Raw genomic sequence first — 25299 nt, 5'->3', positions numbered from 1 at the left:
TTAGTACTACTAGTATAAAAATTCAACAGCTCGAATCCGGCTGCACGCTATAGAGAAAAGTATTTACAGCGCTATCATTATTCATTATGTACCAAGCAAAGTATGCAACAAAAGGAGAAAAATAAAAGAGTTAAATACACGATAGGTCCATTAACTTTTGGTCGTATGTCATTTAGGTCCATCAATTTTCAAACTGCATTTTTTGGTCCATTAACTATTGGTGGTGTGTCATCCAGGTCCATCAACTTTTAAATTGTATTTTTAGGTCCCAAAACTTTTTAACTGGTTCACCGTAGGTCCATACTCCTTTGTTTAGCGAATATATCTGACATGACGCGCCAAAAAAAGCAGCCACCGTGGAGTATAGGACGAGATCACCGTCCGGAGATAATCTTCAATACGAAAAACCTGATGGGATCACCATCTAGAGTTTCTCGAGCGACGGCTCGACGGGGAATAAACTCCACAATAAAATCCAGTCTAATCTACCCGGTACAAGGCAAAGGCCACAAGTATAGGCACGCAGGCCACCTGACCCAAACAAAACTCGAACTCCACCAGCCCAACTAGGACCAATTGACCTGAGTCCCTGATTTGGCTAACATACACGGCACGTCCAAACGCAGCCATCAATTTGACTCACGTAGTCACTAAAAACTAGATGCTAGATAAAAGATCGTGTGTTACAACTAGATAGGAAACTACTGCATGGAAATAATAAAATACTACGGTAAGGATGCAAATCATGTTGGAAAAATTTCATTGATGATCTCCACCTCTTTAGAATTAGTACTGTTGTATGTTGTTGGCTTCATTTTCTTCTCCTTTCCACGTAATAATAAGGCGCCTCTATAAAATATCTTTGATGACAGTCCAACGGTTGTAAATTTCTCCACATCCACAATATATTTATCCTTAAAATAATAGTCCTAAATTTAAGACCAGATGATATTAATAAATTACCAGCTGCTACATTTGAATTATTGCTAGACAAGTCTCCATAAACATCTTGAAGGAGCTATGTACTCATCACCTACTCCACGGTGGCTGCTTATTTTGCGTGCAATGTCCGATCTATTCGCTAAACAAAGAGGTATGGATCTACAGTGAACCAGTTAAAAAGTTTAGGGACCAAAAAATGCAATTTGAAAGTTGATGGGCATGTATGACACACCAGTAAAAGATAATAGACCCAAAAATGCAGTTTAAAAGTTGATGGATATGAATGACACACCACTAAAAGTTAATGAACCTAAAAAATATAGTTTAAAAGTTGATGGACCTAAATAACATATTACCAAAAGTTAATGGATCTGCGGTGCATTTTACTCAAAATAAAAACTATAGTGGCTATACCCCCATTGAACAGGAGCACCTCTTTATGGCTCGTTCGTTTGAACTTATCAGTCGACTTATCAGCTAGAATCAACAGTATTTTTCTCTCACAACAAATCAGCTTCAGCCGGTTTAGCAGCCGTTAATTTATTTATGTACTCCACCGGCCATTGCGCCGTACTCACTCCTAACCCAGCTGCTAAATCCCATCATGTTCATACTACAATACTACAATCCTACCCATAAACATAAACAACTACTAGCAGTAGCTATTTTTTAAAAGAAAAAAGAAAAAGAAAGAACAAAACAAAACAAAATAAATAGCTCAGAAAAACACGGAGAAATCACCATCTTTGGACTGATCTCTCCTGCCGTCGCCGCCGTCGCCGACACGGCCTCCGTCCGCCACAGGCGAAGCCTTCGCGCCCTCTCCCTCGTCCTCGCCCGCCTTCGCGGCCTCGGCGTCATTGGACGCGAACACCTCGCGGACGACCTTCTCGACGTCAAGCGCCTCGCCGCCGCCCTCGTCCTGCGGCGGCGGCGTCGGGATGAAGGGCGGGCGCGCCACCTGCAGGATGCGGTCCCAGTCGACGCCGCGGAAGAAGGGGTGGGCCTTGACGCCGCGCGCGCCGATGCGCTTCTCGGGGTCCTTCTCGAGGAGGAGGGCGATGAGGTCGCGCAGCGGCGTCTGCTCGCCGACGAGCTCCGGCTGTTTGGCGAGGACGCGGTAGAAGGTCTCCTTGCGGTTCTGCCCCCGGAACGGCGTGCGGCCGTAGAGCATCTCGTACAGCACCACGCCCAGGCCCCACCAGTCCACGGCGAAGTCGTGGCCGCGCCCGGCGATGATCTCGGGCGACACGTAGTCCTCCGTCCCCACGAACGAGTTGGACTTCGCGGGCGTCCGTGCGCCGGCCGAGGCCGCGGAGGAGGAGGCCGTGGTCGCCGTCGAGGACGACGACGAGGAGGAGGCCGTCCGCGAGGTGGACAGTGGCGACGGCGAGTCCGCGGCCGGCTTCGCGGCAGGCTTCGTGGCGCTGCCGGTGCGGAATGGGAAGCACAGGGCGGCGGCCGCCGGCTTCCTCGCTCTCCCGCGGCTCGGCGACGGGGTGGTGACCGGAGGCGATGGCTTGGGACTGGTCACCGGCGCGTCCGGCTCCTGTGGTGGCGCCGGGAGCCGCGTGGAGAGGTCGAAATCGACGAGCATGATGTGGCCGCTGTCCTGGATGAGGACGTTCTCCGGCTTGAGGTCCCGGTACACGATGCCGAGGCTGTGCAGGTACTCGAGCGCCAGCACCAGCTCTGCCGCGTAGAACCTGCGATTGAAAAAAAAAAAACCCCCGACCAGGGCAGAAATTAGTAGCGACCAAATTGTGAGGCAGCTCGTGGCTCCGTCGTCTCGTGCGGGTGCGCGCGAGACGCGTGGTTTCGTTAGGCCGTTGATGAACCGTTGGACGGACGTACCGTATGACGGAGTCGGAGAACATCTTCTCGCTCTGCCGCCGCCGGAGCGAGTTGAGGTCCCCGCCGCCGCAGCGGTCGATGGCGAAGCCGACGACGGCGTCGGTGGCGAGGATGCCGCGCAGGGAGGGGAGCAGCGGGTGGCGCAGCGCCAGGAGCACGTCCCGCTCGAACCAGATCCGGCGGTGGCCGTCGCCGTCGCCGCTGGCCGCCTTCTTGTGCCGCGCGGCCTCCCGCGAGACCGCCTTGAGCGCCATGGCCGCGGCCGCGTCGCCGCCCTCGCCGTCGCCGTCCGGTTCCCCGCCGGGGGCGTGCACGACGTGGAACACGACGCCCTTGGCGCCGCGCCCGAGCACGGACACCGCCTTGAGGTCCTCCAGGCTCAGCTGCCTCGGCGGCGGCGCCGCGACGGCCGTCATTGCGCCGAAGAGGCGGGGCGAGCGGGATCGGTTGGCCGGTGGATTGCAGTGAGGAACGGAGTGGGGTTTGGTGCGTGAGCGCAGGGGGGGTGGGGTGATGGCCTGATGGGGGCGGGGGGATTTGGTCGCGATTCGATTCGAGGATTCGGTGGAGGAAGCTCCGAGCGACGAGCGCGCACCTCGGACCGCTCCACCTCTGTGGTGGGGGTGGGGGAGTTTCGGGACGGTCTTGCCTTGCGCGAAGCCAGCCGTGGGAGTTTGACTTGTGAAACGTCCCCGGGCAAGTATTTTATCGGGGTATATATGGCGTATCGTGTCGTGTGCCGAGGTAGAAAAAGGGGCAGAAAATGAGGGCGAATTCGAGTGGATTTGGTCGGGTCTGCCTGCGAGTACGGCCCATAGTCCTCTGCTGCCTGCGCCGGTTTCCTTTTTCTTCGAGGGAGATTTGCTCTTCTAGAAGGTGGCACGAGCCTCTGCATAGGGGAAAAAAAATAAAGTTACAATTAAGGTAGTCGTGCGCTTTTACTGTAGGGTTGGCAACATGAACATACACCATCTGATCTCTGATGGGGGCCATCAGCGGCCATGGAATGTCTGCTAGTGGTTCGAGTAAAACAGCTCAGACTTCGATGGGGGGTACCAAGCCCGTAAATGTTGATGAGCATGTTGAATTGTTGATTGCTGCAGCCATTTGGGAGCATGTTGAGTTGTTGACGATTCAATAGCAGGGCTGACAAGAGAAACGACGAGATGAATGATGGCTGCTGTGGAAGTGGTAGCAAAAAAGTATGGCCGAGAGGCCACGCATTATCTATTTATCTGTGCGCTTGGCAACCCGGTAGTTGACAGTGCGAGTTGATAGAGGGAGTTTCGCCTATGAGTTTGATTTCAGCACCACTCTTCTGTTTTTGGTTATTGAGGAAATTTAGAGAGTGTGATGATGAAATTTCTATTCTTTATTTAGTGTGGGGGTTTGTGAGTGAAAACTGTATCATAAATCATTAATGAACATTGTAGATGCATCATCTTTTCACTAGAAAGCATAATTCTCACCTATTTCCCCCTAGTAAGTGATCGGTGGGGGGTTGATCCATAAACTTACATTTACCATGACTCACACACACGAGTCAACCAAACAGCTGATTTCTAAACTCCTACCTCTAAGCTCCTAGTAGTGTTGTACCCCATCCTTAGAGAAGTCGCCTTTTGCAGGCCTTCTCAGCTCCCTGATAGTTGTGGGCAATGTTTTATTGTCTATCGAGTGGTGATTGTTGGTTTCATGATCATAGTTACATTAACTAGCTCATGAAATATTTTTTTTCTTAATGGTTGGAATTCGCTTCAGCTTTGATTTTGCTCTTCTGCTCTTGCCATAATTGGTGTGAAGATGGATCAGAAGCAACCCATTTTACAGAACATGCCACGCATGATGACTAGCTAACAAACCCAAATAGGTATAGGAATTGGATTCTCTATCAATGCTAGAGCGAGTTCTAACTCGTATGAGCAGGGGTCATGAGCCTACATACGAGGTACAGAGGGTGTGATCCAATACACCTTAGAATCAGACTCGGTATAGATTGTTGTTAGACACGAGTTGTTTTAGCTTGTATATCACCATGGGTCATGAGTCCGGGCCGGTCACATACGAGACAAGGAATGCGGAGGTGTAGTTTCAGATGTAAAAAATGGGATAGAAGAAGCTTTGTTAAAGAAAGGTGGACGAAAAAAAATGATAAAATTGTCTCTTTAATAATATAGGTATATGTGTGTGTGTGTGTGTGTATATATATATATATATATATATATATATATACACACACACAAGAGCGATAAATTAAGCTCCCAGGAGACTATTGTCTACTGCGTCCTCGGAGGAGGGAATTTCATCTGTTACCTAGAAACAAACACATATATTATCAATTGACGGTCTGGCTAGCGTCCGGACGTCCGGACAGAAGCCCTGCTATGCCTACTTGCACCGCCTGCTCGTCTGCCCGCCTGTTGTGCCTGCTCACTCGCTTGTCTACCCACCTGATCACTCGTCCGCTTGGTGCGCCTGTTTGCTTGCCTGCCTGTCCGTCCACTGTTCCTGCTCGCTCGCTTGTGCCTGCTCGCTCGCCTACCTGTTGCGTCTGCTCACTCGCCTGCCTGCACTCTTGCTCGCTGGCCCGTGCCTACTACTGCATACCCGCACTGCTCCATGGGGACTGCCCGTGCCTGCCTCGCTTCCTGCGTGCACGTGGGGACCGCCTGCTCCCGTTTCCCGCGCTTACTCATGAAACACTTGCAACATGAAAGCACTTGCTGCAACATATGCAACATCCAGATAAAACACTTGCAACATACACCTGAAACAGCTGAAACATTCGAAACATACACTTGCAACATACGTGTATAGCCATTGTAACATATGCAGCACCAAATCTACTTTTGCGGCATTCAGATAAAACATTAGCAACATATCTTTGAAACATATGAAACATACATTTGAACGGAGCTCGACGTCGGCGCGGAGCTCAATGCCATGGAGTGGCGCGGAGGTCGCCGTTGTAGACCTCAGCACGGACCTCGGCAGTGGCCTTGAGAGGTGGATGGAGTGCGGCCGTGACGGGAGGCGCGAGTCCGGGTAGGAGACGCGGTGAATCCGCTCGGACGGGTGCGCGCGGCGCGGGCAGAGGCACGCCAAGCATTACCGATAAACTAAACTCTCACCCTCCCTCCACCAACTACATCTAACTGAACTCACTCACACAGATTATTGTAAAAAAGATGTTTGATTACATGAGAGGATGGTAGTTGAATTCTGATCCTTTGAATTTGGGGGCGGTGAGCTTCGCCCATGCTTTGAAAGCTGGCAAATGCTCCGTGTTCCGCTTGTCAAGCTGTCCTGGACCATGGTTAGGATGATCCCGCACAGGAACACAGTATTCGGATATGCCTGCAGAATAATAATAAAATCAGTTAGGATACGAGCACCCCTCTTGAATCTGAAGCGCCACAGCTCACATGTTGCACGAGCTCGAGTTTCTTCTCCGTTTTATTTCATTTTACTACAAAAGCACCCCCGTACAGGGCAAGTGCTTTGGATTTTCTGTCTCCATACCCTGATTGGAGTGGAGCAGTTGGGCCAATCAGGCTCACAAATGAGTCACAACCGATAGTCGCAGACTACCATAACTCTACGCAGGAGACCATTTTCAGACTTGAACTCAAGCAGATGTCAAAGTGGCGACGCTCATTGGCCCTGACGGGACAGCCAGCCCTCTAAATTTTACAGGTCGGCGTTGGGATCGTACGCAATAACGACCGATAAGTGGCGCCGGTGCGCACACGCCCGCCCTGCCTCTGATCACTGTCGAAACCTCACATCATCGTGAGCGTATCAGGACGTAACTACTGATAATCATCGTCGTCTGTCGCATTCGCTTTGGCGTTGGACGAGACGATCCAGTGTTACATTTCCAACCGTCGCGGGGTGAAGCTGAGGGATGAAGCTCATGGAGCTAGACATCGGTCATCGGGACCACCTGGAGGAAGCGACGACGGATTCCGTGACCATCATCTGGCCACGGCCACGGTGACCGCGACTCCGATCGGCAGGTAGGTACGCCGGGGAGGGAGGCCGGAGGCAGTTGGGACGCGGTCGCGGTCGCGGTCGCGGTCGGGGTTGTTGGCCGGTGAGGAGGACACGAGGGACGCGCGCGATCGGACGGGCGGATGCCCATGCGGCGGCAGGTGCGGGCGCTAGCTTTAGGTCGGCAACTCGCGGTTTCGACAACGCGAGACGGTAAGGGTTTCAGTTTCACCTTCACGCCAGGCCGGCACTGAAAAAGGTGGATTCCGAGATATGATGGTCCATGTTGAGTTTTTAACGCCAGAACAATCTCCCCCTGACTTGTCTCATGTACCAGAATTCCAGAGAATCATGGGAGAGTAGCTACGTCACGTGCAGCTTGTAGTTGTAGGGGGCGCATCTTGGAGCGCTTGCGTGAAAACCATCTTATACCTAGTTTAATGAACTTGCTTAGCCAGATTTGACAAACGACTCGTCTCGGTCCAACTGTTACCCGCAAGGGACCATCGAGGGCAAAGGCACACCTGTGTAGACGAGAGAAGAACAACACTTTCTTATGTCATGTAGTACACGAGAGAAGAACACCGTATGAGATTGAAAATTTGGGTTTTAAAGGATAAAAAGACAAAAAAAAAGATGAAAATAATGTTTCATGGAATCTACTGAATACCTTCGATCTACAGCGTTGTATCCCACATAAAAACGTGTGATAATTGTTCAGAACCAGGTTTAGCTGACAAAAGGGGATCATCAGTTTAACAGGTGTAGACTTCCCAGTTACCATAAGTCTCTTATCCGAAGTTTGAATTGAATGTTCCATATATGTATTTTGATCATCTCGATAAACACGCAATAGTGAGATTCATTCCATAATTGAAAACGCCAGCAAAAATGGATAAGCCGTTTGAGTAACTTGACTAAGCCGATTTTCCTAAATTAAATCGACAACTTCGGTTGTCAATACACGTTTATTTGTTATATATCAATATATTATCAATTAGCCCCTCTGATGAAATTGTAAATCGTTTTAGTTTTATTCTAAACCAAACTTGTCAAACTTTGACTGAGTTTATAGAAAAATATATTGACAACTACGGTTCTATATCAAATAAATGGATTGTCAAAACATATCATATTTCACGATGTATCTAATGAATTTGTTTGGTGTCGTAGATATTTATGTATCTTTCAATAAACTTGATCAAAACTAGAGAATTTTAATTTGGTAAAAACCTACAACAACTTTATACAGTAATTCGGAAAGGGCTAAGTATTAGACATGGACCCAAACTTCATCACGTTAACAATAGCAATAGCAACTATGGTTCTTAGAGCATCTCCAAGAGTACCCAAAAGAGTCTCCAAATCAAGGAATTTTGGGAAGATTGAAAAAAAACTCATCTCCAACAACTCTCAAACTGGTCTACCTCCCAATCTTTTGGCATTTGGAAAAAAAAAAACTACCCCCACGCGCGTAAAGTTACGTGCTCGCTCCAATCTAAGGTGGAAGGATGTGGGAAGAAAAAAAGGTAGGACATGTTCCTGATGTAAATGTACCAGAGAGAAATAAAGTATAAAAGTGGTTAGTGTGATTTTGAAATAGTTTAGGATTCTTGACGTAAAATTACCTTCTATTTTTAGGCGCAAGATTTTGAAAACCGTTGGAGTTGAAGTTTTTTTTTATGTCTCCTAATGTATTTTGTAAAGGTTGAAAAACCTGTTTTGGGAAGTACTGTTTGGGATGCTCTTACTCTTAGCACAGTGCTAGAATCAAGCATGTAAAATAGTAGGGCCTGTTTGGAACGCAGGAATTTTACAAAAATTTTATAGGAATCAATTTAATTTTATAGACGCAGGAATAGGGAAAAAATCCCGCGTTCCAAACAGGCTTAAACTCCTTGGAGGCACGCTCGTGGCTCTCCTGCGAGCCGTGCGCATCAGTTATCGGCTCCCCAGCTGAGACCGACCTGCGCTGTTCGCTGCCGGCGCTGCGCGTCAGAGATATGACCCACCACACAGGCAATGAGGCAAGCAAAAGCTGCGGCTACGGCCCCGTTTAGTTCGCTGGCAGATTTAGCGACGCCGGAATTTGTAATACTGTAGTGCAGCGTAGCGTTTCGTTTTTATTTGGTAATAATTATTCAATCGTTGACTAATTAGACTCAAAATGTTCGTCTCGTAAAGTACAATCAAACTGCGCAATTAGTTTTTGATTTCGTCAACATTTAGTACTTCATGCATGTACCGCAAGTTTGATGTGACGAAGAATCTTCTTTTTACATAGTGCCAAGTTTGATGTGACGAAGAATCTTCTTTTTACATAGTGCCAAAGTTGAGAATTTGGTGAAACTAAACCAGGGCAACGTGTGGGTTGGTGGTGGACGCTACTTGTCAATTCCAAAACTCTGACCCGCTACAGTACATGCGAGCGCTACCTCCGTTTTCATTTACTTGGCACCGAATTTTTACTGTAGCAATTTTGACTATACGTTTTTTTCTGCAAAAGATTTTTAGATACATCAAGTTTTTACATATATAATTCTTTATTGAACATACTTCATTAGTGTTATATACATTGAAGTATCTAAGATTTTTTTAGAAGAAAAAACATATGGTCAAATTTGCTACAGTAAAAAGTTGCTGACAAGTAAACACAAACGGAGGAAAGTAATAACTAATCTGCTACTGCTATAACCAAACGCTGATGCTTCAGCTAAAAGAAAACTAATTAATGTTCCCGCAACGATAGTCACGCGAAAATCAAATCACGATGTGCTGGCCTTACCTCGCGATCGAACTGTCTGTTCTGACTTCGTATGGTCACTGAACCTTTTTTTCTAACAAAAAAAAAAAAAAATCAGTCACAGAACTACTAATGCATGGCCCCACAAGAAACGAGCAAGAGAAATCGGAGTTGTTTAAGGCCCAACTCACCGATTGACTTCGAAACTAGTACATGATGATGGCTAAAAATCACCGAAGCATATTCTTTTCTCCATAATTAAGGTGATATAAGATCCAAATGCATGCCTTTTTTATTTGTTTATAATATCGGGGACCTTTTTTATCGGCTGGTCAAACTATTCCTTGGAGCACCAAAACCAACACATGCATATGTATCTGAAAACAAATCATATACTCCAACTATGCTCATAAGTGGAGAAGGGCCAGCCAACTTTAGCCACTAGCTAGCCGCATTAGCAAAACGTTGTGTAGCCACCTCCATTTACAATAATTTTATATACTAATTTACGATAATGTTAATACATATTTACGATAGTTAGGTTACTATAACACATGGAGATATTTACCATAACGTTATAGTAAATATATATATATAGTCACTTGAGTTACGATAATTACTATGTTAATTTACGAGATTATAGTAACTCTTTGCTAAGTGGTTTACTATATATATATATATATATATATATATATATATATATATATATATATATATATATATATATATATATATATATATATATATGTGTGTGTGTGTGTGTGTGTGTGTGTTTCCTCTGTTGGTAGTTGCGTCCTAAAAGCCTCGCTTGGCGCCATGTTTGTGCGCCCTTTCGCCCACGATTTCTGCGTTGCTTTCGCTACGCATCGCGCTCAGGAGAAAAACAGCCGTTCCGGTCGGCTTCCATGGCCTAATAGTCGAAGTCGAACCACTAATTGGATGCACTGACTGGAGTGATGTCCTGATGCACTACCGTAGTAGTAGACCGTAGTGGATGCGTTTGGAGATTCTTTCACAAAGCATGCAGGGAGAATCGTTGGAAAATTCTTCTCAACTCTTTTCGACGGTAATAATGCCTGCTACGCTATGAAGACAACCACTACAAGTTGTCATGCAGAATGTCGGGCAAGGGGCAATCCAAGTCGCAGTTGATCTTTGTTACTGGCTTATTTCATACTGCCCCTAGGTTTGGTCTGAGAAAGAGATGGCTCGTAGTAGATGTCTGACGCGAGAATCTATCTTACTTCGTCTCGATGCTTTTCCGTTCGAACACAACCTTTTTTCCCTGTGAAAATGATAACACAGGGACAACAAAAGCCCAAGGGAATTCAGCATGAGTAGTTTACAGAAGCGATCGGTGACATCGAGTAGTGCTAGGAGAAAGAAAGCAAAGCAAAGGCGGCCGGATTTTTTTTTCCGGAAGTCGCTGTTATACCTTTTGTGCCTCCCCCACGTCCCACGGCGTGGGGAACTCACTCGTGACAGCTGATAAAAACCGAACGTAATAAAGCGAAAAAAGAGGAGATGATCTTGCAAAATTCGCTGCAGCCCCGGTGGCCAGTGAGATGGGCGTCGCCCGTCGCATAGATCACAGACACAGTGGACGGGAAAGCGACCTTTGAGGCTCCAGTTGTTGGGTGCACCTAGCGCGGCCACCACCACCGACCCCTCCCATGCACGACAACTCGACAAGGACTGTTCACGCCCACAGGCAAGGAGGGCCATGCATCCTGGCCGGGGCCCTGCTAGCTTCTCCCGTGCTTGTGGGGCCGGACGCGCTTACCATGTACGAAGAATGGCATTCAGACTCTCTACACGGGACGACACGGAATGCATGCGGTCACGAGCTACGACGCCAACACCTTGTGAACTAAGTTTCGCCGGTAGAAGTCACTTTGGATGTTGGAACAGATGGTGCTTGTTTCCGACGGACGGACTTGCCTCCTGACAGACACGAGCGATCGTGCGTCGCCATATATAAAAAGGCAATGGGTAACAAGGACGGCCTCCTGGGAATGCAGGAAGAACGACCTCACGTGAAATGCTAGCTGGTCCGCCAGGCGCCCGCTGGGGCGGGGAATCGCGTTGGCGCGGCTGATTGGTGTGGCTCGAACCGGGGAATATCGTACGAGCTGGAGGAAATCAACCAAGCGATCATGGGGTACGTGCGCCGTCGATCGCGGGGTGGTTCTTGACCCTGTGACCCATGCATGCCCCGCGCGGCTCGGGCGCCCAACGGTGGCACCCGGCCGCACGGCAGCGCGCGCGCCGATGGTTGGCCTGGCCGGGCTCGCGTCACGCGCCGGGTTCCACCGCTCGTCGGCGGTCGGATCGGTCGTTGGCGAGCGGCGCGGACGCGGTCGTGTCATCAGCAGATCAAGGGCTCTCGAGTCCAGGCTACTGTACCATGATTAATTAGCCGTGGAATGCTGGAGATGATGGGGGTGGTGTGTGTGTGTGCCCTGTTCCATTCATTGCCCCGCTCTCCCCGCCTCCAACTTTGGAGGTGTTTAATTGGCGAGAGCAACAGCTCCCCGTCGGGCACAACACAATCACCTTTGCTGCTTTGCGATTAGCCGCGCTGTGGTCCTCGCGCATTCCGTGACTGACAGAGGACGGCTGCTGGTGCCTGGTGCCTGGTGCTGGAGGAGGATCGGGTTGGCTCACGGAAAGGTGGTGTACGTGCGTGCGCTCGCGACGCGCGTCCTGGGTGTGGTGGGGGTTTGGGCACGGCCTCCTCGCGCGCCCCTGACTGACCGTGCTGTACGCGTAGTAGGAACCGCACAAGTGGCAAAGGAGTTCGGTTCGGTTTGAATTGATCCTCTAGCATGCATGTGGCCCGGTACTGTGCGCGTAACCGAACGCACCAAGGACGTTTACCCACTCACTCTGGGCATAATTAACCGAAGACCGAAGACCGAACCGAAAAGACCGAGACCGAGACCGAAAAGACCGAGACCGAAAAGTTCGGTCATGAGTTCGGTCCTGGCTCCCAACTAACCGAAGTAACCGATAGAAGTTCGGTCATATGTGTCGGTTAACCGAAGTGACCGAACTGACCGAACTGACTGTAGTTCTGTAGACTTCGTTCGTAATGTGTGATTGTGATTTGTGAAAACTGAGAAAGTTGTGTGCTAGAACTTGTCATAATAATGTGTGGTTTGTTTTATATATTGTGTTGTTATTTTTTTGCCTTCAAATAGCAAGCATGCTGTTGAAAATTGCTATAGATTCTGCTATTTTTTTGTGGCTGCTACTCAGGTCCGGTTAGTTCGGTCGTGACCGAGACCGAACCGAACTAACCGAGACCGAACTTCCTCGGTCTTCGTTTTTTGCAAAGACCGATCGGTCCCAGGTTTCTGATGACCGAACTGACCGAATAACCGAGGAACCGAACCGATCGGTTCGGTCTGACCGAATGCCCAGGGTGATTACCCACTGGAAAGGGAAGCGTCCAGCTAGGGATCATCAATGCTCAAGTACCATTATTCCCGAGAAGAAAATGCTCAAGTGCCATTCTGTTGGTTTGCAGTCCCGGTGCGCTGTCATTGGCGCCACGCATTTACTTGGAGGCTCACCGCACGCTCCATGTTTTTCCAGGTAGGTTTGTCCCTTGAAGGAAGGGAGACTGGTCCAATTAGGTTGGTCGCTTGAAGCAAGGGAGACTGGTCCAATTGCACTCACAATTGCGGTTAGCACCAGAAGCTTTTTCATTACAAGCCTAGTAGCCTAAATACGCGGTCAAGTGAACGAAGGGAACAGTGTGTACAAGAGGCTATCGTATACATAAGGCTCTGTAACCTGTAGGTCAGAGTTTGGTGTTCAAAGTACTTACGAATGAAACAAAGACGATAATGACAAGCAATAAATACGCGGTAGCCTGGCGTTCATGAGCCTTGCCAGAACGTAAATATAGGAAATCAAATTGTTCCAGCATGTGTGAGTATTCAGTTATTTCGATTCGAGGTAATATGGTTCTGCTAAGGTACCGACTTAATTCACAACTTCCATCAGTATTCAGCTTTGGTGAACAATCACATCTTGACCATCACTTGTCAGCCAGTGAGTCTAGCTAATTCTGCTGTGTTGAATTATGTACACCATAACTAGCCATGAATAAAAATGGGTATGGACGAGCAGACGCAGCTGCAGAACAATGATTCAATCAATGAATTAGAGAATAAACGGGAGCTAACTGGGGTGTGTATTCTGGCTGGCGGCTGCGTCAGGAACCAATGTACACGCGCAGGTCGCCAGGGTGAGCAGACTGATTAGACATTGTTGTACAGTAACCAGATTTCTATTGTGCCAGTGATCAGATCTCAGTGGTCTGTGCCTGCCTCTAACTGTCAATAAGCTCATCACGATTTTGGGCCTATCACGGATATCTTCTGTATCCTGTATACAAGATATGGCTGCATGAAGGACTGAAATATGCCTCCAGGGTCCAGCCTGCAATAAACCATGCTGCTCAATGTGTTATTCATAATTTCTGTCTTAATGCCATTCTGTACATGGGTCAACAGTTTTGTCCTGATCAGACCAAATGTTGTATGGGTGAATCGGAATTTGCACGTCTCATAGGCGTTTGAGCTTCAAGAATTTTCTGCATAGCAAAGTGGCACCTGAAATCGCCAAGGTATAGGGTGTCAGGATAACTGCAGATGATGAAATCAGTTTGAAAAAATGCCTGGCAACTGAATTTGCTGCTTTACATTCAGCTAAGGGCATGTAATGTACAAGACTATAAGCAAATACTATATTAGAAACGAAAGTGCAATGGCTTGGCATGGCAAATGCTATAACCACAGCACTGGAAGAATTGATGTTATACTCGACATTAGACAAGACAAAACTGCAAAACAGCAAAATGTTGGATTTGTGACAGACTAATGGATTATAACAGCGATACAGTAGGAAAAATGCTGCACGTTTTCCCACTTTAGGACTTGTTTGGATGCACTCGTATTCACCTCAACCCACGTGTGTTGGGGGTGGGAATTAAACTTACACCATAATCCACCTCAACAAATGTGGATTGAGGCGGATACAAATGAATCCAAACAAGCCCTTAAAAAAGTTTGCACAATCATGCTGGTGCTTTTCAGTGGACGTGAATTTGACATGTTTTCTGTTTATAAAAGGATTGGACATGCATGCACTGAATAAAATGTGATAGCTGTTGGTTATATTTTCTTTTTGGGGGATAATGGCTTGTAAGAACCTCGGTTCAGGGACTTTATTAAATGCATTTCACCATGTGCACTAGCAGGATCGACCAAACACTTGGGCTTGGGCCACTAGGGTCACGGCTTTAGTCTTAGGCCCAAAAGGGATACTTCCCTTATATTTTAGCCTGTCCAAGCTAATGGTCCTCACTCCACCATAAAACCTACTCAATCCACTTGACCATCTGGACTGTTCCAGATCATTGCTCGCCCCCGCCCCCTCTTTCGTTCATTCGCATCAAGTAGAGGTGCTTCCACCGCCGCTGAGGATTCGAAATCCATACCCTAGATGGCAAAGGACCAATAGCAGAAGCAAATTGGCTGCCCCAACCAGCTGCCAGCATCCTTATGACCACACCTCGACAGGTTGCTCGTGTGGCTGCACACCAGCTTCCTAAACCATCCATAACCTGTCGCCTGGTGCTGCAGCTGTCACTCCCAGGCTCATTCCTCCCAGTTTGGCAGACAGGGACGGCAGCTCCAACTTCCTATCCTTGGTGGCTCAGCCCTTCATGCCTCTCTCCTACGCAGCTCCTCGTGCCATGACCTTCCCAAGGAGCAAGCAAGCGAACAGCGAGCATCTTGATCTTTTTAGGCAATTTTCACTCATATGGCTATTTTCCCATTCAAAAGTACCTTGCGCATTCATCCAGATTCTAGACATTTAGCATGTGTTTTGTTTGGGGGCGTCCAGTGGTGGGACAACCACCCTTGATGAGTTGATGTTGGTGGTGGAACGGTCCCATTACGTGTTTGGTTGAGAGGGATGGATGCATCCCTGTTTTCTATTTGGTTGGGGTGGTTGAGCAAAATGGCATGGATGGGGTTTGACACCGTCAGTCAATTTTATCTGCGGGGCACTCATCCTCACATCACCTCTCTTCCCCCTCTCATTTTTTTTTCTTCCATCTTTGTGCGCTCCTGCTCCCGAAGAGCTTGCCCCGCACATGCGCCGCAGGGGGTTCGGCCGGCGTGCCTCCCTGCACCTGCCACCCTGACCCGCGCCGCCCCAACCTGCTCCGTCCTGCCTTCCATCACCGCCGCCCCAATCCGTGCAGCCCTACCTGCCCATCACGGACGCGAACGGCGTGCGTGATGGGAACCGTAGGGGATGCCCCCATCCCTTCATTTCCTGGGGACGGAGTGAAACGGCATCTGAGCCGAATATTCTCCTCCAGGGACGGTTCCATCCCTTGGTCCCAGAACCAAACAGACTCCAATTTGGGATCACCCCATCCCATCCCCCACCGTCCCAACAACGAAACACATACTTAGTGAACTTTTTCCCCTTGAACAACGCAGGAGAACTGCGTGCCATTTCATTAAGAAGAAAAATAATACATAGGAGGGTCAAGAGTCCACTCCTAGTACAGGGGAGAGAGGCTCCCAGACATCACACCCACCCACAATACAAGAATTACCGTGAACAAGGACTACACAACCAGGGCCAAGGAAACGCACAGAGGCACAAGGCTATGTGATTAGCGACTGAAGGAGCAGCTCTTGAAGAGCATACTCAGTGAACTACTCCATAATCCAAAATATATTTTAATGCATCTTTAATAGGATTACAAAGTAGAATATTGGTTCTGCACAATTGAACAGACTTCAACTACTCCAGAACAAGAAACATTAGAAATCGGCTTGAATGCCCCAAGTTTTCACTAATTAGGTACTTGCTATTGTATGGACGATTTATCTTATTGTTGCATAGTTAAGCATGGTGCATGAAGTTCAATTATCATCTCAACTGAGACTTTGTCCTTTATTTTGCCATTTCAAAATGTGTGGCTGGTATAGGTAGTTTTACGACCTTAGTTTTTGCCCCTGATCTTGGTCAAATGCTGAGTTTGCCACCATACTAGTTTATTTAGGTAAACATAAAGTTAAATATTACCTCCATGGTAAGTGATCTGTAAACATGGAAGGAGTAACCACTATATCCCTGAAGTTCTCCCTTTTCGCTAAAACAGCTTTGTATGGTGGTTCAGTTTCCTGAATGCTCCAGCATTTCCAAAGAGGAAAGAGACTTCTTCTTTGCCGCACTATGTGGACAATTAAGCCTGCAAGAAACATCTCAGGAGGCTCCACTGGTATTTCTCTGTAAGATGTTGGGTGCTCTTCGAAACCAGAATCAGTCCCATCAAGTGGAATTATTTGCACATCATGGCCACTGTTTATGCCTTCACAGCTCAGATGCTCATCTATGGATGCATTGGATCCATTATACCCAACAAAGCCATTTTGCATATTTTGGAGGTCTGGCTCAGTATTGCATAATGGAACCTGATAAGAAATTTGTCTTTCATTCGGTATTGCCGTACCTGTAACAGGAGGAAAGGTAATACGTTAAATGATTACAGAAAAGATGGGTGAAATGCATGCAAAACCAGATTCCATACATATTTAAGATTGCACAAAGAGAAGGTAAACGAAACTTCCACAAATTTATGCCGACCTGATGTTCTTGTATGATCAGCATAGCCCTGGATTATGCCATCATCAGGACCATTATCATGATACCTGTTCACATGCAAAATTCTTCGAGCGAGCTTTTGTATCATTGCTGTATCAGCTGGAGAGTTATGTGAAAGAGCACTTATTGCAGCAGATCGTAGCCTAAGGATCGAATTGATTGAAAGGCGAGAGGAAAATTCATCATTGCAAACAATGCTGCAAGGAAACAGAGCAAAAGTAACCTCAGAAGTCAGAAGTTAATGAACCTTGATAAGAGAACAGCACACCAAAACTGAAGTTCCATTGAAAATAATAGCCACAGTAAGATCTCAGTTTATTCGTACGTTGTGACAAAATGCGAACATGCTTCCGCTATTACAAAGTCCACACAAGGAAGTGGTCCATATGCATATACATGCACGTCTGGGTATTTGCCAAAAAGCTGGTCAACAGCAAAGTTAAAAACCAATCAGCAATCATAAGGAAACAGAAAAGGTAAAGTACTAACGAGCAGAAAAGATAAAGTGCATTGACAGAAAACATAATATACCTCCTAGATTGGTATAGTTAGTTTGAAAACATGCAAATGACCATGTGAGCTGAAATGGTACCAATTTGCATTTCAAGCTCATAGGATATATAGTAGTTATGTGCTACAAAATTGTGTCTACTCATACGAGAGAAGTAACAAAAAAGATGTTTCACCTAAAAAGACATAAATATATTAGACACATTGGTCCATCTCACAGTTTTGTTGCTTTGGAATCTGTGCGATTAAAGGGTGACAGGGTGTACCCAGTGTAGAGAGCTCCCGCTCTGTGCGGGGTCTGGGGAAGGGTGTTAGTGGCAAGCCTTACCCTCGCCTGTGCAATGCGAGGAGACCGCGACTCGAACCCGGGACCTTCCGGTCACAGGCGGTAAGACTCTACCGCTTGCACCAGGCCCGCCCTTCGGAATCTGTGCGATTACAGATCCAAAAGTATTCCCGATACATACATACACATGCACGTACTTCATACCTAGCTAATTAGGCCAAATGTTACAACAATACACCAAATTTAGGTGAAAAGACATTAGAAACTAAGGTTAATAGAGGTTGCATAAGTATGACAATTAACAAAGAGCATTCTTGAAATAAAACTGAAGGTTCTACATCTTTACCATCATTCCTAGGACTGTAGCAACAGCGCCTCCTAAAGAATGCCCAACAAGACGAACTTTATATCCATGACACTCACTGCCCTCCCCCAGCAGTGTAGAAAGGAATCCAAGTCTTCCAGACGATGTGTTTTCTGGGTTGCCATTTCGGAAAGAGAGACCAAATTAGTCATTTTACGTATATATCATCAATCAGTGTAATTCATGTGTAGCACCTAATCTTCTAATCAGTGCAATAGTGGTTGGTATGAAAAGAAAAAAATCAAACCTCCTGTGCATTCATTTAGTTGCATAAAAAGCTCCCTCGCAGACTCTACAATTCCACCATGCCCATAATGTGGAAATGTTGAAATAACTCTCTCTCTTGTAGTTGCAGGTAATTGTTCACTACTGAATAAACAGAACATAGTATCAAAAACAAGGGTTGTGGATAACACATAGCACAATAACATTTAATAAGAAAAGACCAGCAAAAATAGAGGATTATTCTGCGAATTGGTCTCTATCCTCTAAAATTTGTTGATTTGATCCCCTCAGATCATTGACTTGGTTAATCATCATTTTTTTATCAGTTCATCAATTAAAACACACTGTAGTGTGATGGCTGAACTAAGGATCTCCGGAGTCTACCACCTCGGTAACCTAGGGAGCCCTTCCTAATTCCTATTTAGGCCATTTTTCTTTTTCTCTCTGTTTGCAGCATGTTTGTTTTATAATGTGGTGAGTGGGACAGTGTTGTCTGTGGTTACTTGTTAAGATTTAATGATGAAATGGCATGCAGGTATTGCTTGTTTGAGTTGAAAAACACACTGTATGACAAAAGATCTGATATCATGAGTACAATAAGAATTTTGTTGCCACACAGTTAGTTGTACAACAATAGTTCAGATGAACTTTCATGTGAACCTTTCAACAATATTCTCACTGCTGTAGTACTCATTCACAATAAATGGCTTCAACTCTTTGGTTGTTTTGGTAGCATGGTGGATTTGGAAATGGAAACATAGAAATAGGAATGGCTCTATTTTCGAGGGGTTTTCTCCTAATCTTGCTGCCATCTTGCGGGATATAAGAGATGAGGCAACGTTATGGTCTATGGCGGGAGCCAAAGGGCTCCGAAGCATATGGCCATAATTGTTTCACGGTCGTTGGTCGCCGTTAAGGTTTGTTGGTGAATCCTTTTTGTAACTTCTTTGCCCCTACAGGGGTTATATGAGTCATCTAGATTCCTTTCTTCTTCTTAATATAATGATATGCAGTTCTTCTGCGTGTTCGATAAAAAAATATTCACAATAAACTCTGATTGATAGAAAGCCATATTACATTGAAATATCCAAGTCCTTCAGTGTGCAAAACACCTTGCCATGAACAAGGTTCTATTGAGGAAGCTGGTAATGATTATAAAAATAAGCAAATCCAATAAGTAAGAATGTTTTTTTAAAAAATGTTCAAAAGAACAGAACTTTGAGGGTCATAACAAAAAAGATATTCAGATCCTATTGTTGAACTATCATTTTCTGAAAGTTCATATATTAATGCTGTGGAAGGGCAGGCCTGGTGCAAGCGGTAGAGTCTTACCGCCTGTGACTGGAAGGTCCCGGGTTCGAGTCGCGGTCTCCTCGCATTGCACAGGCGAGGGTAAGGCTTGCTACTAACACCCTTCCCCAGACCCCGTACAGAGCGGGAGCTCTCTGCACTGGGTACGCCCTCATATATTAATGCTGTCCTAAAGGAATCTAGTAAAGGTAAAACTGAGCTCAGGTAGTCCTAGTGTAAACAATTAATTTCTTCTTTTTTAAATGAGAAAACAATTAATTTCAACCACACAAAGAGGGAGGATACATAAGAACAGAAGAGGCAGAAATAAGAGGGAGTTACTTTATTAATCCATCCAAATCTTCCATAGTAAAAGCACATTCTCTGCATAATCCGTCAGTTATGAGATCCTCTGGTGTCTCTGTTCCACGAACCCCAATAACAACAGTTCTTTTGTCATGGAGAACCACAACAAAATAAGCAGCTTCACGCTTGCTCTGCATTGATGAGTAAAACAGATCATCCTAAGTTCAATGTTTACAAAGAAACATCAACAGGTATATGCTCGCTACCAACTTTGGCTTGTTCAATTGTGCAATAATGCCTTCAATGAACAGAATGCAAGCAAAGTGTGCACAAAAAATAGGGTTCAGCTTAACGGATCACCATGCCAAAGTCAGGTTCAAAGCTACTTTAGATTGATCAGTTATATCCATGGACTCTCAAAAGCATGATGTTCTTTAACCAACTCAAAATAATTTATAGAAAAGGCCGTCATTAGGTTATAAGCAGAATCCAGAACCAGAAGTTACTAAGGATCAACTAAATGAAGGGAAAAAAAGGACAAAGTTGAAATAATTGCATCATCTCACTTAAGTCGGTATTCATAAACCCTGATGGCACTAAACACATGATATTACCTGGCAAACACGCCCCCTCAGAAGTGCTTTAGGTGGTATATTAACAAATCCAAGGAAGGCTGCCGCATGGCCTCGCCACCAATTATCACCATCAAGTTCAGGGCGTCTGCACAAAAATTAATATGTAACACATTAATAAGGTATTCTACCTTTTCTCAGTGCAATGATTTTACTCTGGTCATTAACAGGAGAAACAATGCAGGTTAACATGTCACGAGGACGGAATGGTTTTAGATTGAAAATATAACAAGATTCGACTTCACTACAGGGAAGATTAAGCAGAATAATACTGAGGTTAGCTTAATTCATTTAGCTAGTTTAAAGACAGATGCCAAGCTGAACTGGGCTGAAGGTCTGAACCATAAACATAAACATAAAACTTTCAAAAATTAGCATGCAATAGAAGCATCAAAGCTTATGAGATACCTTCTGCGTGCCCATGGAGTTAACACACCTTGTCTATAAACCCATGCACAGGGAAACAGAATAGGATTTCGTCCAACATCAAGAAGTGGTCCCTGCATTACAACCATGTCAGGTGCGATCACAATAGGTTAGCAAGAGCAGAAATGATGTCCCAACCAACAGGTATCAGTACCGTGTAACATGCTTCCGCAAATGGATGGAGGAAAGCAGCTTCTTGCATAAGCTCATGGGATGCCTCCATAAGGTCAGTCTGCGATTCAGGTAAATTCCCATGCTTCTGCAATAGAGCAAGCCCTATGCCATGTACAATAAAGGAGATATTCAGTATCCTCTAGATACACCAGTGATAACAAAAAAACAATTCAATTGAAACATAATACATAGATTTGTCGAAATCATATGTTTTTGATACATTCACAAAAAAATGTAACTATTATCTAGGTATGGTACCACTACCAACTACCAATGCTCCCTTCTTTTATCAATATTCATACACACGATTTTCTAAAACTAAAACAACCTGTCTATGCGAAAAGGAAGTAAGGAACACAACATAATTCCAGTCTCATTGGAGTTAATCATCCATGGATAAAATAAAAGGATCTTGCCAATAGCAGGGAAAAATATATTGGCAAATTACAAGGCACAAAAGGAGGGTGGGCACATCGATCCAATCAGAGTAGCATTTTCATCATTGTATTCTTTTTTGGGGTAGCGATAAACATATCACACACACTGGTGAATCCATTATGTGTTTTATATGTCGAACACTCGAACTTTAAACCTAATAGAAATTACTTGTTGATATCTGTGAGCATGAAGTCCTGACATAGCTATATACATGCTTTGACAGTTATACAGCAAACTGCAGAATGTTTGTTGACTAATTGCTAGTCAAATGAATTAAAAGAAAAATCCGGCATAGCCCTGAGATTTGTTATATGAAAGCACAGTGTCAAAGAGCCAACCTGCTAAGAGCTCCAAATGTCCTGTCCCAGAAGCACGATATGCAACCAAATCACCAAGGAGTCTTGCAACAGAATAAACCTCATCTTCTTCCAATACGGTTCTAAATTAGTAAATAAAACAATCAGCTTAACTAACTATACTAAAATTTGAGTTCCAAAGTGTAAAATCTCTGGACTGCCACCTACAGATATTTTGCACGTCCTAGGCAGCACAAAGCTTCTCGAATTCCGTGGTCGAACACTTCCCTGTAATGAGCTTTCCATGCCATATCATGTGTTGCATAAAATGATCGCCACCTCAATATGTCAGAACCCGTGAAGCATTGAACAATGACCACAACCCAGGAAAGGATAAGAAATAAAGCAATAAGTGCTCGTCCTGAGACCTGATCAGCTTCATCCTGTCCTAGATTATAAACCATGCAAACCAATTATTCAAGCCCAAGTAGAAGAGTGGATTAGTACAGCAGAAAATAAAACCTTAGGATAGTATAATGAAATCCGCATACTCTTAAGAGTTGCTCCTAGATTCTATTGATTAACTATTTTTCAGTACATTTATTGGAGGCAAAAGCTGCTCAAAGCAAGAGTAGTTATCATGTTTGTGGTACCATTCACTCAAAAAAATCCATATGGAAACCTCAAGAAAAATGTGCTCACAAGTTATTCCCCCTTTATTTGTGTAGTTGTGTATGTATGAAGCTCATGTGACTGTAAACTACCAGCAAACAAAAACTTCTTGTAAAAGATTATGTCCAAAGTTAAGAAATAAATGGCTCATAATGGCAACCAACATACCAAAGAAGCAGGAAGTGGATCTTCTTTCTTTCGAGAGATCTCTTACAATGACAAACATGAGATAAGTTGCTGCAACCAACTGCAATGCACCAACTGCCATACCAAATCTGGTCCACCACAACCAGCGTTTGTACCTCACCTGTTCAGCAAGATGAACGAAGCAATGTGATAAGTTAGCAGGAATTCCTAAGAAAAATGAAAGTAGAAATGCAATAACTGCATTTAAAAATGTTTCCATTATTATCCCCTTACTTTATTGTTCAATTCCTATTTTATCATCTTTTCTGTTTTCTCTCTTCCCATATGCCTTACTACCTTCGCAAAATGCAACCATGAATGTTTACTTCTTCAAGGATTCCTTGACATGTCTGAACTCTAAACAGAGTGCTGCTATGTTAGCATTGGTTTTGAATATTTGGGCAGGCATATACATGGTTAAAAATGCAAACACGAATGACGCTCAAATAGATGGAAAGATAAGGTCAATTCAGTAAAGCAAGAAGGGGTTATCCACAGACTTTGGTAATTGAGGTGTCTCATAGCTCAGGGATGGAATTGGACCACATGAACAGGCAAACAGTAAAATGGAGTGATTCCAAATTAGATAGACAACTACCTCCTAGACTATACCAACAAAACCAAATCGATGCAAATGGTAGCCATAGACCTATATATAAATATGAAATCAGGTTTCCAGTCATAGCTCGTATACCACACCAAACAAAAGATTCTTTGATCAGAAGAAGCGTCCTGCCTTGAGCTCACAGTAAAACCAACCTATGCCATCTCAATAGGCTCATTGTGCTTAACCACATAAGTTCCGCTGTCTGCTCATGTGGATCATATAAGCTCCCAGCTCAACTTTTTTTATACACAAACTCATTTTCAATGCTAGGGAAATTTGTTGTAGTCACAACTTACGCCATAGGCACATCAATTACACCGTGTTTTCATCAAATTCACCTGAAAACTAAGTTAAAACGCATCAACGAGAAAACTTAGACAGCAGAAGCTCGAGCTATTGGGACACGAGCTTGTATAAAACCAGCACAATCTAAGCTAAATCGCGTTGACCAAACCCAGCTTGCGCCGACCAAATCCAATCTAACCGAGGCAGAAAGTAGAGCTCTCACCCTAATCTCGTGGCGAGCTACGGCATCAGCTGCGACAGAGGCGTCCCCCTCGTGGAGGTGGCGCTTAGCTATGGCGTCCGCCGTGGCGTGCTGCGCGCGCGCCGCGCCGATCATGGCGAGCACGCGGACCCCGGCCATAGCGGGCGCGGCGGCGAAAGCGAGCGCCCCGCCGCACCCCGACGGGAGCACGGCGTCGATGAGGTAGAGCCCGAGCAGCAGCACCGCGAGGTTGAGCCCGCCTACAAGGAAGGAGACCACCCGCACCATCCCGACACGGAAGGAGGCCGCCGCCGCCGCGGCGGCGGAGTCGCCGGCGCCGGGGGCCATGGCGGCGGTCCTCCGCCGGGCGGGCGGCGGCGGGGGAGAGGAGGTCGCGCGGCGGCGGGGGAGGAGGCGGCGGAGGAGGAGGAGCGGGGGAGGGGTGGTGGACCCGCGGGTGGGGAGGAGGGGCTTTCTAGGCATCCGGCCGCGGCGGTGGTGGTTGCGCCCGCGCGGCGGCCATGCCCACGGAAAGCGGGGGAGCGGGTGGTTGGGGACGGGGACGGAAATAGAAACGGGTCCGTCGATGCGGTCGGACGTCGGAGGACGAGCTGCCGCCTGGACTGAGGACGTTTCCGAGGTTGAGCTGTTTTGCTGATTGCCAATGGCAGGATCTGCTGGTTTAAATTTCCTTTTCCACTTTAATCAATCTTCTCTCTTCTGGAATTCGTTCTGGTTCTGGTAGATCTGAGACTATTGTTGTTGGGGTGAGATGAGAGCCACCTGGCCTTCGTTCAAAGCAAAGAGGCACACGAATATGCATAAAATTTTTATATTTATTAATCTAGAAAAATTAAAACATCTACTAATTTGAAATAGAGGGAGTACAAAATAGTAGTAGAAACTTGGATTAACTACAAGACATGTAAGGGTTGCACAATTATTTGTGAATTTATGTGGTCAAATATTTTTTTGGATGAAGTGTCGCCCCAATGAAGTGTCGCACTCTATCTATTCCAAATTATAAGACGTTTTAACTTTCTAGATATATTATTTTTGTTATGCACTTAGATATACAATATGTCTAAATAAATAGTAAAAACAATATATCTAGAAAAGTCAAAGCATCTTATAGTTTAGAATAAAGAGAGTATGTACTAGTGG

General features: G+C 45.8%; 2 protein-coding genes across 2 annotated transcripts; both read right to left on the bottom strand.

Moving 5' to 3' along the window:
* Window positions 1–275: 275 nt before the first annotated feature.
* On the bottom strand, window positions 276–3451 carry LOC136493171 (serine/threonine-protein kinase OXI1-like). Its single transcript, XM_066489221.1, has 2 exons — window positions 2797–3451; window positions 276–2648 (listed from the first exon to the last, which is right to left on the bottom strand). The coding sequence occupies exons 1-2, from the start codon at window positions 3210–3212 to the stop codon at window positions 1661–1663; spliced, it is 1404 nt and encodes a 467-aa protein (XP_066345318.1). The 5' UTR covers window positions 3213–3451; the 3' UTR covers window positions 276–1660.
* A 9775-nt stretch (window positions 3452–13226) lies between these two features.
* Window positions 13227–24797, bottom strand: LOC136490850 (uncharacterized). Its single transcript, XM_066487035.1, has 14 exons — window positions 24157–24797; window positions 23024–23162; window positions 22412–22631; window positions 22226–22326; window positions 21430–21551; window positions 21258–21349; window positions 20832–20937; window positions 20254–20408; window positions 18644–18765; window positions 18379–18509; window positions 17562–17659; window positions 17219–17433; window positions 16658–17084; window positions 13227–14157 (listed from the first exon to the last, which is right to left on the bottom strand). The coding sequence occupies exons 1-14, from the start codon at window positions 24616–24618 to the stop codon at window positions 14070–14072; spliced, it is 2478 nt and encodes an 825-aa protein (XP_066343132.1). The 5' UTR covers window positions 24619–24797; the 3' UTR covers window positions 13227–14069.
* Window positions 24798–25299: the final 502 nt, after the last annotated feature.

The sequence above is a fragment of the Miscanthus floridulus genome, chromosome 11, assembly GCF_019320115.1.
Source record: "Miscanthus floridulus cultivar M001 chromosome 11, ASM1932011v1, whole genome shotgun sequence".
NCBI lineage: Eukaryota > Viridiplantae > Streptophyta > Magnoliopsida > Poales > Poaceae > Miscanthus > Miscanthus floridulus.
The sequence above is the reverse complement of the archived record's forward strand: the minus strand, read 5'-3'. Positions and strand labels throughout refer to the sequence as shown.